Here is a 20,108-nt window from a genome sequence, read left to right as displayed (position 1 = left end):
TAGTTGCAGCTCTAGTTCAGGGTTTAATTTGACTCGCCGATCAGAACTACTCATCTGATTGGCTCTGGGACCTCCTGTCAATCACAATCTGTAGTGATGTAACATTTTATCTGTGCTCTGTCTGTGTTTTATTTCTCTGTAAAGTTTATTATACTTATAGTTCTCCTGTTGGGAAAAAGACACAAGGGCAGGGCCGGCCCTAGGATGTTGGTGGCCCCCTAAACAAGGTTTTTGTTTGTGGCCCTGCACTCTAAGCGCAAACACCAAATCACTGGTTAAAACTGAATACAGACGTGTTTATTCCTCTGAGGTTTGAGGCCATTTTCTCAACTTCTACATATTTTCTTAAATGTATCTTTTTAAGATAGATGTAACAATACTCAAGTGTTTTATGTCTAAATATTAGACCCTCCGCTGTAAGCACACTGAGGCCAGTTTGTCCTAAAAAAAAAAGGGTTGTGACAGCACTCACTTTAAGTTGAAAACTTTTTAATTCATAAAAACTGCTCGGCAGCGAGAAACGGACGCGTTTCGGCAATCAGCCGTCCTCAGCGTTGTCAGCCAGTTTGTCCTACAACACTGTAGAAAGAAATAATTTAGGACAAATGCTGGACATTTGAGGTCTGCTTTTTGAAAAATGTCCAATCCCTTGTGAAAACACTCCTTCAGTCATGAGAATGAACTGTTTTGGTGCTTGAAATAGGATATGAATACAGTAATAGATACGTGTAGAAAACAAGTCTAAAATGACATTTTGTAAGAAGCTTTTTGAGCACAAATGTTGTCGTTCTGCCGTTCTATTTTCACCAAATGTCTCAAATGTGAGATAAAAGAAGCTGAATATTGACTTCACATTACATATAAAGCTCATAGCTGCACGTGCAGACCTCAGGATGTTTAAATGACTTGATGAACCCCGGTACCTTTCTGATCATGTGGCCCCCCACCTAACGGCTGTGGCCCTGAACAACCACATAGAGGGTTTATGCCAGGGACCACCGGCCCTGGAGGAGCTGTAAAGTCACAGACAGACGTCGATCATCAGGTTACGTAACAACACAACCAGTGAGTTTCAGGTGCAGATGAGGAGGAAACAGGGAAAAGACACAACTAAAGGACACTAAACACTCAGAGTAAAGTAATAATAAGATCAATACAGAAGCTGAAGGTTTCAAACCTAAACACATGTAACCAGACTCAGGTCACTGCTCCATATACAAAAAGACAAAACTGCTGCGTGTGTGTGTGTGTGTGTGTGTGTGTGTTCAGTCAGTGTAATCCCTGTGGTCGCTCTAAATCTCTAATCCCACTGCCAACACACACACACACACACACACACACACACACACACAGTTAGTCAGAAACAGGAAAAGGACAAACAGCAGACGTTTCCATTTACCCACAATTCCTCTCTGAGCCTCCAACATCTGTCACATGACCAGCAGAGTCTTCCTCTGACCTCTGACCTCTGACCTCTGTGACCTCACCGTCCTCACACTGACTCCCAATCTTAAATCAGCTGTAAAACACTAAAAACATTATTATTATTTATCCTCCAGTTTGTTCCTCATCCCTTGGTTACATTGTTAGGCTCCTTATCCACGAAAAGGTTGGTTTAACACTTAGGATTTCAGTTCCTTCTTATCGTTATAACCGACTCTAACAACACAAATGTCATGATTTCAACCAGAGCATTTTAGAATATGTTTGTTTTATTTAGTTTAAACACAGGTTCCTGAAAACGTCCAAAAGGCCTTGATGTAAAAAACACATTAATGTGGTTCTTTTATGCATTAAAGAGCTAAGAACGGGTCAGTGGAGACCTGAACACAAGAGGAAGGTTCAGATCCACTTTATATTCAAATATTTTTTATTGAATTTTTCAATTCAGCAATACAACAATTCAACAATTATTATACATGTACGACCACACATCAACTAAACAACAAAATAATCAAAGACAACAAAAAAAACTAACTAAAAAACAACAACAAAACAAAACAACAATACATATTACTACAACTGGGGGGGGGGGTTAAGCGTCAGGGTTATCATTATCTTGTGCAGGCACAGAACATTTATCATTAAAGTAATCAATAAATGGCTGCCACACATTGTAGAATTTCTGAGTACAGCCTTGAGAGGAATACCTCAATTTCTCCAGCTTCAAATGTGAGAGTACTTCCTCAAGCCAGCGTTCATGTGTTGGAGCATTAGGGCTTTTCCAATTAACAAGAATTAATTTCCTGGCAAGAAGTGTGACAAAAGCAACCATACACGCTTGATTTGCTGAGAGTGTGATCCCTTCCGGTAAGGCACCAAATATCGCCGTAATTGGGTTGGGGCTGATCCTTTTCTTACAAACATAGGAGATGCCATCAAAGATAGACCGCCAGAAGGAGCTCAACGCTGGGCACAACCAAAACATGTGGCCAAGGGTGCAGTTCCCCTTTAGCATCTGTTATTCTTCCTGAGGTCAAAAATATATCATATGGAAAAGAATACACATTCAGACATAGACATTAAACCAGTGATTCTTAACCATAGGGCCGCGGCCCACACCTGGGCCGCGAGCACCCCCCAGAGGGCCGCGAAAAACTTTCAGTTTTGCACCTGTGGGCCGCGAGGGCCGCGGGACTGCGTAGATCATGTCCAAAGTCCGGCCCGCGTCTCTGGCCTCCAAACAGGCTGAATGACAAGAGGCTTCACTCTGTGACTCGGTCTCAGCACCTGGGCACGTTTGTTCCATAGCGGAATGAAATGAAGGGAGTGAAGCCTCTCGTCAGTCATCCAGGATCTTTGTCTCTGTGGGGGGAGGCGGGGCCGCTACCACACACACAGTGCAGCGTGTGAGTCTGTGAGGAGCAACCCGCAAGGTAACGTCAGTGTTGCCAACTTAACGACTTCCCAAACCCTCTTAAAGACTTTATAGTCAAAAGCCACTAGCGACAAATCTAGCGACTTTTCCGGTGCTGTTACTGTTACAACGCTTCTGGTTTGGAGACTCGGACGTGAAAACAAGTCATCACTGCTGTTTTCAACGAGCAGCGGTGCTGCCGTGAGCCCCCCGCCCCCGTCCCTACAGCCCCCACCGGCGGTGTCACGGAGCTGTCCCCGCTATGAGACCCGCTCCACGCCGCTGACACCCCCACCACACCCGTCTTTACAGCGACATACACAGCCTCAGTCCCTACTCACCTCATCTACTGTGATGACACGGTCAATATCTATTCAAGTGCAGTTTTGTTGAGACTTGATAAGCCATTTTATTTATTGTTTTGGTTGTGTGTGGTTTTATATTTGAGTGCATCTTTTCTTAACAGAGGACAGGGTCTATTCTTGTTTTTGGTTGTGATTTTTATTCAAGTGCAATTTTTGATTTTTGAAAAAGAAAAAAGAAAATCCAGACGAATTTTTCTTAATTTTATGTGGTCTTCAAATATGAAAAGTGATTTTGGTAAGAACTTGTTTAGATTTATTTATGTAGTATTTGAAGAAAGGAAAAGAATGCCATTTGCAATAAAAAAGTATTAAATAGTTAATTTGCACACACACACACACATATATATATATATATATATATATATACGTATTTAATGGGCCCCGGGCCACTTTGTACTATAAAAATTGGGCCTCGAGGTCAAAAAGGTTAAGAACCCCTGCATTAAACAATACAAACAGATACATATAGACAATATAGAGCATAGACATAGACATCTTTATTTAGGAATAGAGATAGAAAAAAAAAATTACTATAGAGGTTAAAGAGACTCCAGAACAGAGACTGATACCTGGTGGAACTACAGTTAAAGGACAATTCTGGGCAAATTCACCTCAGGTTGTATGTCCCTAACATTTTAGGTCTAACAGAAGGAATCTGAAGGTTTTCAGTTTAATGTTTCCTGTTGTGCGGTAGTTATGGTCTGTCCCCGCGTCGCCACGGCAGCGATGAATGGGAGCGGATTGAAGTTCTGCTGCTTAGGCTGTTTCCATCCCTCAAAGCCACAGACAGCGTCAGATGGAGACTCAAACATGCAGCCAGAAGTTTATTTACTTCAACAAGCCGACATGTTTGTAAAACTAGATCTAATTCAAAGTCTGGCGGAGTCGAGACCCAAGTTGACGCTCGGTGTGTTCAGGTGCAGTGGGAAGCTCCCGTTTGTGTCATAAACACAGGAATATCAACTCTTGACTTGCTTCAAGTGTACATTGTTTTCCACAGACAGCGTCAGATGGCGACTCAAACATGCAGCCAGAAGTTTATTTACTTCCAGCTTCAAGTCCAGAGTTGATATTCCTGTGTTTCTGACACAAAGGGAGCTTCCCACTGCACCTGAACACACCGAGCGGCAACTTGGGTCTCGACTCCGCCAGACTTGGAATTAGATCTAGTGTAAGTGTGGCTCCGTCTCTTTTTACTTTTTAAACACACACTAAAATTATGGAGTGCGAGCATGTAGTTGACGCGTGTCTTAGGCCACAAAAACTCCACAGTTCTTTAGCCCTAGTGGCTAAATCTGGTACAACCATCTCTTCTCTGCTCTAAAAGTGATTAATGGTATTGTACATTGTCCTGTATTAATAAACTAAACTAAACTAAACTTCTTTCTCACGAGGGTTTATTGAAACCTTTCTTCAAGTTACAACAAGAACAAAAACCGTGTATCAATCCAAAATCAGGCAATAATCATTAGCACGATTAGCACGGTCAGAAACTAGTGCGCTCTCCTCGCCTCCATAATCATAACTGAACCTTAATACGCACACATGACGTTACGCACGTCTCAGCCAATAAGAAGAGAGCAGCTGTAATAGGCACTTATATGACCTCAATATACAAAATCAGAGTAAATCCAACAAATCTAAATTATTTATCACCTTTTAAAAAATTTAAAAATCGGCAGAAAAAAATGAATGAATGAATGCAGGACCGGCCCCTGGCATAAACACTCTATGCGGTTGTTTAGGGCCTCAGCCGTCAGGTGGGGCCACATGATCAGAAGGTACTGGGGTTCAATTCAAGTCATTTTAACACTGAGGTCGATGCGCGCGCGTTTACGCGACGGTCTTGATATGTTTTTGTTTATATTTCGGTCATTTTACGCCGTAGAAACGCGGTTTAACTGCTCCCGTGACCGAGGGACGGCTCTCCTCTTTCAAATACAACCGCCCTCGATGACCTACGTTATTCACAGCCAGGGTTTGAGAGCCAATAACAGAGCATGGTGCACGCATTGTCCCCTCTCACTGTGCGTAATTGGTTGAATCCGTTGTCTGTCAACTTGAGCATACGTGATTGGTTGAATCGCCTGTCAGTCAACTTCGGCCAACCAATTGGCACTCTGGGATCACTAAGGTCCTTCCTATCACAGTTTTAGCTCCATGGTTTACCTACAGCGGCCGGCATGGAGAGGGACGGCAGAGGAGACCGAACCTGTCAATTAAAGCAGAACTATGCAGGATTTCGGCTGTAATTATTGTGGCTCAGAGTCACTGTGATGGTAGAGTGACCTATTATGAGGTGAATGGGGTCTAGGCCAATGCGCTCACCCCCCCCACTGGCTGAAAACCGCACTTGCAAGATCAGTCGTCCGTCTCGGTGTAAATCTCATCAATGGATAGAACTATCGCGAGAAACTGCCTTACGGCAGTACGAGATAAGAACGCAGATGACGTCATGCATGTCATGAATCGTGATTGGTTTGAGTTCGGAAAGTCGGAGGAAACCATGGAAACATGTTTGTACTGATGAAGTTCGGCTTGTGGCTAACACGGAGCTAATGCTAACAGACACACACACAGCATGGATCTTTTATAAGATAATGTAATACATCATGACACACACACACACGCCTTCGCGTTTTGGAACCTTTATTCATGTGTGTGTGTATATCTGTGTCTTTGTGTCTTTGTCTGTGTGTGGCCGTATTAGCGTTAGCTCCGTGTTAGCATTAGCTCCCTGTTAGCGTTAGCTCCGTGTTAGCATTAGCTCCGTGCTTAGCAAACACCGCTCTCTGCCTTCAGCAGTAAACACAAGCACGTGTAGGGAGGAGGTGGAGGAGGAGGTGGGGCGGCGAGTTTTTTTTTTACGACAGTGACATGTGCCTCCCAGAACTGTGGGGGAGCCCCGGAGAGGGAAAAAAAGAGAAACCAACGAAGGAGCGAGCTATTTCCGGCCAAGTTGCATAGTTCTGCTTTAAAACAACGGTTCAAACTTCAAAGCTTCAAACCCGCAGAATCGTTATATTAGGGGAGAGAGAATCAGTGATGACGGTGCTTCAGATGCTGAAAGTTTTGACTCATCTGATGAGCATGATTATTTAAAAATGAGAAAGTTCACTTTTTTTTTTTTTTTACCTTTCACACAGCACAGACACAGTGACAACACACATGATATGAACAATGTAAACTGTGTGTTTTCCGTTTATTTAGTAAATATTTTTGTTTGAAGAGGAAAAAAAAGCTAATTTCTCATTTAAAAAAATCTGATGAAGCTTTGAAGTCAATATTCAGCTTCTTTTATCTCACATTTAAGACATTTGGTGAAAATAGAATGCCAGAATGACAACATTTATGCTCAAAAGGCGATTTTACAAAATTTCATTTTAGACTTGTTTTCTACACTTATCTATTACTGTATTCATATCCTATTTCAAGCACCAAAACAGTTCGTTCTCATGACTGAAGGAGTGTTTTCACAAGGGATTTGACATTTTTCAGAAAATTTGGCCTAAATTATTTCTTTATACAGTGTTCTAGGACAAATTGGCCTCAGTGTACTTAGAGCAGAAGATTAGACACTTGAGTATTGTTACATCTGTCTATCAAACATGTCTGTATTCAGTTTTAAGCAGTGTATGTGATTTGGTGTTTGCGCTTAGAGTGGGCCACAAACAAAAATCTTGTTTAGGGCCACCAAAATGCTAGGGCCAGCCCTGAGTGAATGAATACTTTATTTCAAACATGTGAATAACATATTACACTTGAAGCACTAGTCGATAAAAACCTTGTATGTTTGAAAAGGAGTAGGAAGAAGCATTAGCTTATTAATTCCTATCCTAAATCGCGATTAATATGAAAATCGATATGAAACTGATAACTGATCAGAGTGATGGACGGGACCGGATCAATTCACTTTATCAGAGTGAAAGAATATCAGTTCTATAGTCAGAGATGAGGAATCGAACCTGCAGCTGCGTCCTTGTCCCTGGTCCTGTCCTCTGTCCTCTCTGTGTGAGATTAGAGATGCATCTGGATTACGGGCACCGGGCCACGGCAGACATCTGCACTCTCTCTGGTGGAGGTTTTTTTTTTTTTAGGGATGCAGGTCGTCATTAGCAACGTAGACAGACCTGATATGTGAGCTCTGATTGGAGGGATTACAGCAGCGGGATTAAAATGAGCCGCGGCACAGACACAGGATGGACACACGGAGCAGGACGGAGAGACGACCGGGGACGACCGGCAGGACACGACCGCAACCACACACCGGACTCACCTGACCACAGGTAGGACACACACACACACACACACACACACACACACACACACACACACACACACACACACACACACACACACACACACACACACACACACACACACACCTGTAAACACACCTGTCGACAGGTGTACAGGGTTATTATGGTTCAAAACATAATCTAGTGAAATGAAATTGGGCATCAAGGTGCAAAGGGACAGGTGCATGGCCTCCATGGATTGATTTCTGAAGACTGAAGAAAATTACTTTTTTGGTCAAAAATATTGTTGAGAAAATTCTGGAAAAAGGACTTTTTTTTTTTTTTGAAAAAAGTGATAAAAAATTTCAAATAAAGAAGTTTTTTAAAACAAATTCTAGAAAAAAGTAGTAAGAATTCTTTAAAGGGACAATGAGGAGTTTTGTTAAAGTGAAGTGTTTCCACACTACATCTATGAGCCTCCGCACCGTGAAATTCTTTGACCGGCGCAAGACAGACTCATGTTTTCATTCATCAAGAATTAAAGTCAGAGGTTGGAAGACGATCACATACCGTCGTAGTTCCCACCATAAACGGAGATTCGGCGGCGTTATTCTCATGACTCGCCACGAAACCGAAAGTAAAGAAACGCTGGTCGGCTCGCCCAGCATTTCCACCACCACTAATAATAACACAATAACCATAGAGACAAAACCATATATTTATCTAAAATGGACCATTAACAAGTGGTAACGGAGATTCATCCACATTAATATCAGACTTTTTTATAACCAGATAGAAACTCCTGATTGTCCCTTTAAAAAAGTAAAATATTTTCTCAAAAATGTATCAAAAAAGTGGTAACATTTTCAAAAAAATGTTTTTTTAATTATAGAAGAAACTGGTAAAATTTATCCAAAAAATGTTAAAGGGATAGTTCACCCAAAATTGAAATTTCTCAACTCATGATCTCCTCCCCCTCATGTGGACTAAGGGCTGGGAGAAGTTTCAGAGTCCTCCGTGGCTTCTCTGAGTTACAGGGGGTCTCCGTGCAGCACTGCAACGGAGCTCACTTTTCTTAGTCCAAAAGGACACACCAAAAAACATCCAAATACCTCCATAGTGCTCGTCTGTAATGTCCCTCTTGTATTTGCACTGACGCCGGCGCAAATCGCGCAAGATTTGGACGGACCAGGAAGAGCAGTGCTGAGAGGTTCCACTACAAACAAGCTTAAAATATAGACTTATTTAATTTTTTTTCGGAACAATTTCTCATGTCGGGGCTTCAATACAAGAGGGACATTACATACGAGCAGCATGGAGGTATTTGGATGTTTTTTGGTGTGTCCTTTTGGACGAAGAAAAGTGAGCTCCGTTCTCAACCGTCATATGGACATGCACTGCTACGCCGAGACCCGCTGTAACTCAGAGAAGCCACGGAGGACTCTGAAACTTCTCCCAGCCCTTAGTCCACATGAGGGGGAGGAGATCATGAGGGAAATTTGAATTTTCTGTGAACTATCCCTTTAAAGAAAAATATAGAAAAAGTGGTTGAATTTCTATTAAAAAAAAGTAAAATATTTTCTGGAAAAAAGTTTATTAAAGAAAAATGTAGAAATAGTGGTTACATTTCTAAAAAAAAAAAGAAAAAAAACTAATAGAATAAATAAAAGTGGTAAAATTTCAAGAAAAAGTTTAAACCAATGCCTTGTAACTAGTTCCAGGGAGAATGGAGCGTCTCTTGGCTGAAAACCAACCTTGTAAGATCAGAGCCTCCGACCAGTTGTCCCAGCTCTCGTCTCCATGGCGACACCGCCACACAAATATTTGTTCTGAGACGGAAGAACATGACTTTTTTAGTCAATGTATATGTTCAGATTAGGGCCAATGGCGTGAAGTTGTGGAAATATTGTAGAGAAAATTCTGGAATTTTTTTTTTGTGTGAAAAGTGATAAAAATTCTCAAAAAACAAACAAAAATCTAGAAAAAAGTGGTAAGATTTCTAAAAAAAGGTAAAATATTTTCTCGAAAAAAATGGTAAGATTAAAAAAAAAAAAGGAAATATTTTCACGTAAAAAGTGGTAAGATTTCTAAAAAAAAAAAAAAAAAAAAAAGGAGAATATTTAGAAACAGTAACTTTATGATTACTGTTACTGAATAAAGCAGCAAAACTAAATAAAAACTATTGAATTCCTCTAAAATAAAAACTGAAGTCAAGCTGCTTCATGACTTGTTGAACTGACTAAAACTGAAAAACTAAATAAAACTAAAGAACATTTTGTGCGTCCAGCCATGTTTGCAGGACGCGCCTTGGCTTAGTCAATGTATACGATCAGATTAGGGCCAATGGGGTGAATTTGTGGAATACTGTAGAGAAAATTCTGGATTTTTTTTTTGTGTGAAAAGTGATAAAAATTCTCAAAAAACAGTAAAAAAAAAAATCTAGAAAAAAGTGGTAAGATTTCTAAAAAAAAAAAGGTAAAATATTTTCTCGAAAAAATTGGTAAGATCTAAAAAAAAAGGAAAAAAAAAAGAGGAAAATATTTAGAAACAGTAACTTTATGATTACTGTTACTGAATAAAGCAGCAAAACTAAATAAAAACTATTGAATTCCTCAACAATAAAAACTGAAGGAAAGCTGCTTCATCACTTGTTGAACTGACTAAAACTGAAAAACTAAATAGAAATAAAACCTAATGAATGTTTTAAACCTCGCTGTGCGTCCAGCCATGTTTGCGGGACGCGCCTCGGCGTCGGGAGCGGCCGTGGGCTCGGCCGGCGGCGGCGGCGGAGGGAAAGGAGGGAAGTTCTCGGTGGAGGAGCTGTACGGATTCACCAAGAAGCCCAAGGTGAGCAGAGGGAACTCTGGGAGAGCGGAGCGCGGCGAGGGAAAGAAGGGGACGAAGGAGCGGGAAGAGTCGGCACTCGCCGCGCACATACTGGAGGCAGCGAGGAGGCTGATGGAGAGACGACGGCTGGAGATCTACCTGAAGGAGTGTGACATCACCATGGAGACCAGCCTCATGCCGTACAGGTGAGACATCACCATGGAGATCAGGTAGAGACATCACCATGGAGACCAGCCTCAGAGAGAGACAGGTAGAGAGACAGGTGGAGACAGACAGGTGAGATGTGTGTGTAATGACCCTGAGTCACCACCAGGTGTCACTGACTCATTTCTATTGATGACATCACTGACCATCAATATGTTGTGCGATGTCATACTTCATATGATGATGTCATGTTCAGTGTTGTAGTTTCCACTCAGAGACTCTGATTTACGTTGGTGCCTGAACACACCAGCCTCGTTAAGCAGTCTCTTTCTGAGGGAGGGTCTGGCCTCATCCATGGCCTGAAACCCTCAGAAGGCCTAAGAGCCAATCAGCGTTGCCGCTCAGTTTTCTGTGATTGACACAGCACGTTGGCCAATCAGGGACCAACTGGTGCAAACAAAGCCCCGTCACTACACTGTGCCAGTGCGTGACTCTTACCACAACGAACATGGCGGAGCTAGCAGTAGCAGCCTAAAAACAGCAACAAGGGAAGTTCCTACTGAAATACCATCCAATCCATTACAGCAATTTAACAAGAGCAAGAGTCGGCGCTTGTTGAGTTTCTTGAAGGAAAAGACGTTTTCGCTGTTCTTCCAACTGGATTCGGCAAAAGTTTGATACACCAACTTGCTGATTGGTTGTATGGGGTTGTCTGTCAACGCTACTACTCCTGCCCAGCTTCCGCCCCCCAAATGCTTACACAGGGGATGAGGCCAGACTCTCCCTGTGAAATGAAATGAAATGCATTTCCGCGAGAGGCTGGTTTAGGGGCTGTGTCCACCAGACGCGTTTTCAGCCTCTGGGCGTCTATTTTACATTCAAACCCTATTGAGTTGGGCGCTCACAGCGCTCAGCGCCCTCGGCGGTAAAACGCCCTGGGCGCTTGCTTCTTTTTGTCGCGGCGCTCAGAGCGCTTCGAGTTGAAATCTGTTCAACTTTTAGAACAGCGCCGCGCTCGTCAATGTCACTTTTCCCCGCACTGACCAATCAGAATCAAGAAGGGGCGGGACATACGTTACCGACAGCAACACAACCGGAGACGTGGCTCGGTTTATATCCTGACCCACACTTGTGTTGAAGGTAGGCCAACCTCAGGTCCATGTCAAAAGCTGCTGCTAATGCTGTTGTGTATTTCTGACACTCGTTGTAGTGTTTACATTAAACAAGGCAGGAACACGGAAGTGTCAGAGGACTCGTTTTGTAACCTAGCAACAGCGGCATTCTGACGAGGGAGAGAGAGAGCGCTAAGTGCTGGGAAAGCAGCGCTGAGAGCGCTGTCAGAGCTGAAAACGCGTCTGGTGGACACAGCCCCTTATGAGGCTATGAACACACCACCAGTCAGTTGAACCAGTAGAACCAGAGTAGAACCAGAGTAGAACCAGAGTAGAACCAGAGTAGAACCCAGCAGTGAGTAGAGACACACCGAGGAGACTGTAAAAAGAATGGACGTAGCGTCCGTGACGTCACCCATTGGTTTTGGGGAGTCGTTTTTGTGACTCCAACATGGCGGCCTGAACAGTGCCATGTTGGATTGGCCGGCCGAGAACCCGCCCACTGGCCTCGAAGCAGCTGTCCACGGAGCTGCTCGGACCTGTCACTCAACGTTTCCGCGCCCTAATTGGCCAGAGTTTTAACCTAATAACAGTAAAATGGTAGAGTTACCCCCCCCCCTCGTTTCGGAAAACGAATTTGATTGGTCGTTATCTAGCGGGCGGGATATTCAAAGAGTGTAAGAATCGTGAGCAGGCTGACTTATAATCCGTGCGCCTGCATTATCCAATGCGGAAAAAAATACCACACTTTCATCCTGGATTTACTCAAAAATAGAATTTTGCACAAAGTTTGGGCTTCATCGTCTGATAGATGAGTTATTACACTAATGTTATGACCCAGAGCGGGCTCAAATTCAGTTTTCTTTTCTGTACACCTTTAACATGGGGGTCTATGGAGAATGCTGCTTTCTGACACCAGCCCCCAGAGGAAGAAGAGGGGATTGCAGCTTCACTTCTCAGACCAACAACTGCCCCCTTGGTCTAACCACCAGACTCTGAGTTGTGTAATAACCGTGTAACAACAGTGACCGTGATGTCATAACAGTGATGTCATAACAGTGATGTCACATGGAGCAGTAGAAGATGATGATGATGATGATGATGATGATGATGATGATGATGATGATGCTCCAGTGACTCTGAGCCACATCAGTCACCAGACCTGTGGCCCCGGGCTGGATGGAGCATGGTGGTGTGAGGGGCTCGTTACGTTGTTCACACACACACACACACACACACACACACACACACACACACACACACACACACACACACACACACACACACACACACACACACACAGTAACACACACACACACACAGTAACACACACACACACACACTAACACACACACACAGAGAGAGCTGGGAGGCTGCAGTAGATTTATCGTGTGCAGACGAGTGTGTGAAGAAGAAGAAGAGGAAGAAGAAGAAGAGGAGGAGTGGGGGAGGGACTGATGTGTTCCTGTCTTTACTGTCAGATGATCTGTAGAACCAGTAGAACACGGACCAGTAGAACCAGTAGAACCAGTAAAACACGGACCAGTAGAACCAGTAGAACCAGTAGAACACGGACCAGTAGAACCAGTAGAACCAGTAGAACACGGACCAGTAGAACCAGTAGAACCAGTAGAACACGGACCAGTAGAACCAGTAGAACCAGTAGAACCAGTGGTTAAATTGGCCTTTGTCAGGAGGGGGAGCCCTTCTTCACTCAAAACATTTGTATTTGGGGGAGACCGGGGATGGTTGTAAGTTGTAACAGCTTCACTTTCACCAATAAGGGAATAACATTAGAGTCATGTGATCAATATATCATGTGTACCCACTCCCTCCCTGACATTGCTGGTGAATTTGCATGGCTGTGTGAAGAAGTGTGTAGGTTTTACAGCCAAAACACTTCTTTTTTTTTTTTAGGTCAGAAACTAATATTTTGGACCAAGTCAAAATTTTGACTAGTATCGATATCATTGAAGTTTGAATTAGGTAATTTATAGGATGAAAGAGCAGGTGCATGGACCTGTGAAAGCCGGGTGGTCTGAAGAACCAATAGGGCAGTGGTTCCCAAACCTTTTGTGGCCAAGGCACACCAAAGGACAAGTAAAAATCTCAAGGCACATATATTGTTCAAAATAGCCTTCATAACACGTTATCACTTATATCATGTAAAATATCTGTAAATGTGCATAATTATTTAATAATGCCAAATAAAATGTGACAAAGAAAACTAGGCTACATTACTCACAAAATCATATTTATTAACGAAATATTTCAAAGATTAATTTGAAACTTTATCAAATTAGGCTTTATCAAAGCAGCAATACAACCATTTAAACCAGACAGGTCACAATAACCGTCCATGGTCCTACAGATTGATCAGCATTGAAACATGTTGTGTGAAATATGGGGTTCTCTTTGAGGATTTTTTTTTTAAGAATTGTTTTTAGGTATAGAGTTTGCCTCTGTATTATGAAATGAGCGCATACAAAGTACTGATAGTAAATTAAAAATAATTATTTTTAGTGTAGTTGCACAGCTGGACTTGCCTCACAGCACACCAGTGTGCCGCGGCACACCATTTGGGAACCACTGCAATAGAGTATGTGTTACACAACCTTATCCACCGCTCCATATGTTGATGATTCTCACCAGCTTCCTTGTAAACAAATGCACATGGCCAGACGGAGCGTTGGCAAAACAGAGGAAAAGCTACCTTTATGGATCTATGGACTTTATGGATCTAAACCGTCCATGAGGATAATCTTGTCTTCATGGCGCCTCCATGTCAACTCATCTAAGGTGTTGACGTGTTTCATGTTGTTTTTTGTTCGACCAACGCAATATCGTTCCGTGCATTCATCTCCACATAGTGCTGTTTCTCCGTTATTTTTTTTTCACACACAAAGAGAAGCGCGCATGCATGACAGTAGTGCACGGTAAAAGCGAAACTCGTATGGTCCGAAGGCTTGGACTTTTTAACTCATCTAAGGTGTTGACGTGTTTCAAGTTGTTTTTTGTTGTCATGGTGACGACTTTGTTCCTGTCCACCTCAGTTTGTTTCCAACACAAGTTCATACGGTTGTTCAGTGGTTTATCCATACAACATGGCCGACACTCCCCTCGAATGACGTCATCGATACCAGTGTTTCCCACACAGAATTACGTCCGCCACGAATAGATTTTTTGACGCTTGATGCTCGACCAACGCAATATCGTTCCGTGCATTCATCTCCACATAGCGTTGTTTCTCTGTTGTTGTTGTAATGAGCGCGCATGTGCAAGTGTGGAATTGGGGGAATTTGCCTCAGTAAAGAATCAACTGCTGGAAGAATATGTCGTTCCCTGCATACATTTTCATTCAGGCGGGTTAGGTCAATGCATATTCTAATTTTTCCATTTGGTTTTGGTACTACCACCATTCCTGAGCACCACTCTGTAGCTTCCTCTATGGGAGAAATAACGCCCATTTCCTCCATCCTTTTTAACTCTTCTTGGACTTTTCCCCTTAATGGCAACGGCACTCGACGTGGCACAGCGAGGGCAAAGGGAGAGGCATTGTCCTTTAGTTTTATTTTGTATTCTCCCTGTAGCTTACCTAAGCCAAACTTTGAGATATTGTTCTTTGTAGCTTGTTTCGGCTGTTGTGATAGCCTGCACTGGACTGAGCAGGCCAAGGTCTTGTATTGCTGGTAATCCTAGCAAGGGAGTAACTTAACCTGGCACAACGTACACATGCTGCTTCACTACATTTCCATTATGGCTAATCTCTGCAGTAACGGCCCATTTGTTATGGAACTAATGCTGCGTTCAAGACAACTCGGAAGTCGGAAAAAAACGAGCTCCGAGTTGTAAAAAATGAATTGAACGGTGTCGAACTCGGAAATTACAGGTCGGGAACTCGGGTATCATATCAGAGCTCCGACTTTCCGACTTGACGTCACGACAACATGAAAACATGGCAGCCCTCGTCTTAAACGGTTAGAATTTAGACATTTTAAGTTATTTGTTGAGGTTTTAATGCATATTTTTGTGTATTATTGCAGTAACCTATATGAAATACGTTTATATTAAGCTGTGATTGTTGTATGGTGTGAAATTGCGGTCCTCGTATGTGACGGAAATAACGTTTAACTGTTATCAAGGCTGTAACGTTATATGTGCACTCATCTGCGGCGTCTCCTCTCCTCCAAAATAAACATCATTTACTGCTGCAGTGATTTTTCGTATTCAGCTATGAGCCACAATACGCAAAACTTCCTTCAGGTATCCATGTTTTTTTTCTCCCGAGTTCCTGCAGCGTGAACGCAATGATGTCGGAAGTCGGAAATTTCCGAGTTGGGAATCCCGACCTCCGAGTTGTTATGAACGCAGCATAAGTACAAATAAGTACAAGACAGTTGGACATTCCGCAGTGACTTCCGAGTGCCGTGACGTCACGTGCATACCGTCTGTCGTCATGTGAATACGTAGCCTACGTAGAGAGCTGCTCCACCTGACTCCGCCCCCTGACTCTCCGCTCATCCAAATATGGTCAAAGAGGGGGAGAGGGGAGGGGCCTGTTAGCATCGTCCAGAGGAGGCAGAAAGTGGAGCCGGTGTAGGAACCAGATGTGTCCGGGGCCGCGACTTGCGATGACGTGGCACATCGTGATCGTCGTGGTGGTGTTATGTTTCCGTGGCTACGACCATGGGATAAAGGAGATCGATGCTACCGCGGATGTTGGCTCAGTTAGTCACTTCGTCCCGTAGTAAATATTGGATTCATCTGTCACAAGCCACATCTCTTCTGGACAGTTTGACACCAAAACGGACAATTCAGGAGAAAATGAACCAGACCTGCCTCTGTCTCTGGCTCAACAACACACTCTCGCCAGATTTGGCTCAGATCTCCATGGCAATGTCAAATAAACGTTTGTGAACGCCCGTGCTAATTGCAGTATTTTAATCATTTTCGTCGCTGTTAGTTGTGTAAATGTTTCATGTTATCATAAGAAAATATAAATAGCTCACTTTTCGTCTACCTACAACTTTTTACAAATCCTCACGACCAATCACGATGCGCCACGTCATCGCAAGGCGCAAGGGCCTCGGACACATCTGGCAGCCCGGACGCAATATTTTTTTTCGTAGGATAGGTCTGGGAAAGTCCCGCCTTCCCCGCCTCTGATTGGCTATATGAATTCTCCTCCGATTGACGTCATCTCACAACAGTACTGCAGTAAACTAAAATACACACCAACTGAATGTCTTCATGTAATCAGACGCCATGGCGAAGCGGTTTGCATTTTCGCCTGCGGTGTGGTGAATCCGAGTTCGATCCCTGCTGGTTTCACATTCCCAAAAATGTAGTTTTTAAATTTATATTCCAAGTTTACATTTAGAGTTTGAGAGAAGTGTAATTGTCCCATTGGTTGGGTTTAGGCAATGAAGAAAGGAGTTGGTTAAGTTTAGTAAAAAGACCAGGTAGAGACTAGACAGGACAGATAAAGAGTCCAGGTAGATCTAGACACTTATCACGCTTTACCGACAGCCTGTTTCACAGCCGTTTCACAGCCGTTTCACAGCCAAAACAAACAACCAATCAGGCGAGAGCCCTTCTAGCCAATCAGAGTCGAAAATGGAGCCCATCTAGGCCGGTGCATATTCTCATTTGTCCAGGTCATAGTATTTCAAGGAGGTTAAATGTAAAGCAACTGGACTTAGTTATTTGTCTAGGAAGACGTTTCACCTCTCATCCAAGAGGCTTCATCAGTTCATGTAGCAGCTGACCACCCTGGTGAAAAAAAAGTGTACTTTATTGTATTTCAAGTATATTCGTATTTTGAATAGTATATTGAAAATGTAATTATACAAATTGTACTTTATATAAATATATAAAAATTACACTAACATCACACTTTCACGCTAACACTTTTAACACACTTGAAAATAATTATACTATATTACACTTTATAGAAATATATTAAACTAAAATATACTTAAAGTGAAATTTATGTGTAATTTCTAAAGTGTACTTATTTGAAATTTGTTTTCACACATACTTTTGATATATTTTAAAATGTATGCTAAAATTGTCATTGTAAAATACAATGATAACATATTTTGAAAGTATACATTTTAATATCAACACTGTAATATTAAGTTTGAGTGTATTTTAAGTTACATTTGAGTTTAATTATAAAGTGAAGTTATTTATGCTTGTAGCCTACTTCAGGACATTTTGGAAAGTGGTATTAGCCTATGCACCTAAACCCGTTTATTAAATTTTGTGCTGTGTGTTTGGCAAAAAAAAAAAAAAAGATAGGCTACAACCTTACACGCATGAAATCACATGAAACAATACACTTAATTAACACTTAACAATCATCCACAAGAGCGTTGTAGAGTTGTTGGATTGTGTGTTTGATAGTCTCCGTAGCGGTAGCTGAGCAGCTCATGTCTCTGCCCCGCCGATCTAAAAACAGCTTGTAGGTTACCGTCAATTACAGTAAAAGTAACGAACCCTATCCCTAAGACTAGGGATTAACGGGCAAATCTGCCAAAATGTTGAAATATCCCTTTAAGCACATTGTTTTAATGTTATAATGTCTGTTGTAACCAAGGTTAAAAGTCTGTATTAAAAATTTGTTGATTGCATATTAAAACAGCTGAATTCATATTTAAAAAGTTAATTAATAAATACTAAGTTATGTTAATAATTAAAAACAGATACTTACCTATAAAAAGAAATTGAACAGTGATAAAATATTTTTTTATACGTTTATTTTGAAAGAGATTGGCTGGAGATGAGCTGTCAGCCAATCGGGAAGAAGCTCCCGCCCCTTGACCTGCTCAGAACAAGGTTCACTTCCTCCGGAGCCGTTGTCAGGAGAGCGAGCAGCCCCGCATCGAGCACGACACTTAGCTTGTGAAGAGGAGTCGGAGACACTAGTAAAAGTTGATAAAAGTGATTAAAAACTACGGGATAACTCCGGTGACGCCCTGGACCTGTGAGAGTGAAGCTAGAGGGACCCGACATCTCCACCAAGAAGAAAACGCATCGGTGAGAAATCGTTTTTTCCATGCTAAATGCTAACCGCCAGTGCTAATCAGTGCTAATACCAGAGACCTTACCCACTCGTGTGAATCACTAGCGTTAAAGCTAGCACTAGCTTCATTTTGAAGGTGCAATATGAGACGTTTTGAGAATTTGTTGCACACTGAACTGTAAAATCTGATGATTTAGCACAGTATCTGCGTTTTTAGCACGCATTTTTATATTATTGATGTGGAGAAGTTATTTTAATAACTTAATCTCTGATATTTTGAGAATGTTGCTATGATATTATTGGGTGTGGTGTCATATTACAATGTTTATTCAGTTAGAAATATTCTCTGTGAATTGAGTGGATTTAACATGATTTATATATTGTATTTCATGAGTGAGAGTTGAGAGAATTAAGAGAATGTTCTGACATTACTCATCATAGGTCAGGTTTTCCTGTTGGATCCTTTGAACCTTGGACCTACCCGGATGTTGGAGCCTGGATCGAGACGTTTGATGGCGAACCACAGCCTGGAGGACAACTAGAGATATGGTGCCCGCAAAGAATCAAGAACCTGGATCCTTTCATCACTTCATTACACACACACACACATACACATATCCAACACATTCAACCATGCGGTAGGATAGATCCTCTTCACTTCCTCAGTGGACTGAACATTTCATACTGGGAGTGACTGAAAAAAGAGGTGACTTGAACTTTCAAACATAGCTGCAATTATTTTTTTTTTTTATGTTCCTACTTACCTGGGTAAGAATTGTGTTACACTGTGTATGTACATGTGTTTTGCTTATCCTTCTTTAAAGGACAATTCCAGGCAAATTCAACTTGAGGGTGTATGTTCTTATCATTTTAAGTCTAAAAGAAGGAATGTGAAGATTTTCAGTTTAACGTCTCCTGTTTTGCGGTAGCTGCGTCTGTCCCCGCATCGCCACGGCAGCAATGAATGGGAGTGGATGCAAGTTCCGCTGGTTAGGCTGTTTACATCCCTCAAAGCCGCAATTTTTTTCCACAGACAGCGTCAGATGGTTACTCAAACATGCACTGAGAAGTTTCTTTACTTCAAGCAAGCCGACATGCTTGTAAAACTAGATCTAAATTCAAAGTCTCACGCGAGACCCTGTTGCCGTGCTCGGTGCATTCAGGGGTAGTCAGAAAGCTACCGTTTGTGTCATAAACACAGGAATATCAACTCTTGACTTGCTTCAAGTAAAAAAAACGTATCGGCGCATGTTTGAGTCGCCACCTGACGCTGTCTGTTGAAAAAAATGTACACTTGAAGCAAGTAAAGAGTCGATATTCCTGTGTTTATGACACAAAAGGTAGCTCCTACTGCACCTGAATGCACCGAGCACGGCAGCAGGGTCTCGCACAAGACTTTGAATTAGATCTAGTTTTACAAGCATGTCGGCTTGCTTGAAGTAAATAAACTTCTCGGTACATGTTTGAGTCGCCATCTGACGCTGTCTGGGGAAAAAAATGCGGCTTTGAGGGCTGTAA

At 42.2% G+C, this 20,108-nt stretch overlaps 1 protein-coding gene across 1 annotated transcript in view; it reads left to right on the top strand.

Moving 5' to 3' along the window:
• Positions 1–10,187: 10,187 nt before the first annotated feature.
• LOC311002152 (voltage-gated potassium channel subunit beta-3-like) overlaps positions 10,188–20,108 on the top strand; it is a gene marked incomplete at both ends in the record, with an annotated part of 34,571 nt that continues 24,650 nt past the window's right edge. Inside the window, one exon of the mRNA XM_083993400.1 lies at positions 10,188–10,492. Coding sequence (XP_083849526.1) covers positions 10,188–10,492 — 305 coding nt within the window. The remainder of the gene's footprint in view (positions 10,493–20,108) is intronic.

Source organism: Trachurus trachurus, assembly GCF_905171665.1.
Source record: "Trachurus trachurus genome assembly, chromosome: 18".
Taxonomy (NCBI): Eukaryota; Metazoa; Chordata; class Actinopteri; order Carangiformes; family Carangidae; genus Trachurus; species Trachurus trachurus.
Note: the sequence above shows the minus strand (reverse complement) of the source record. Positions and strands in the feature narration are given on the sequence as shown.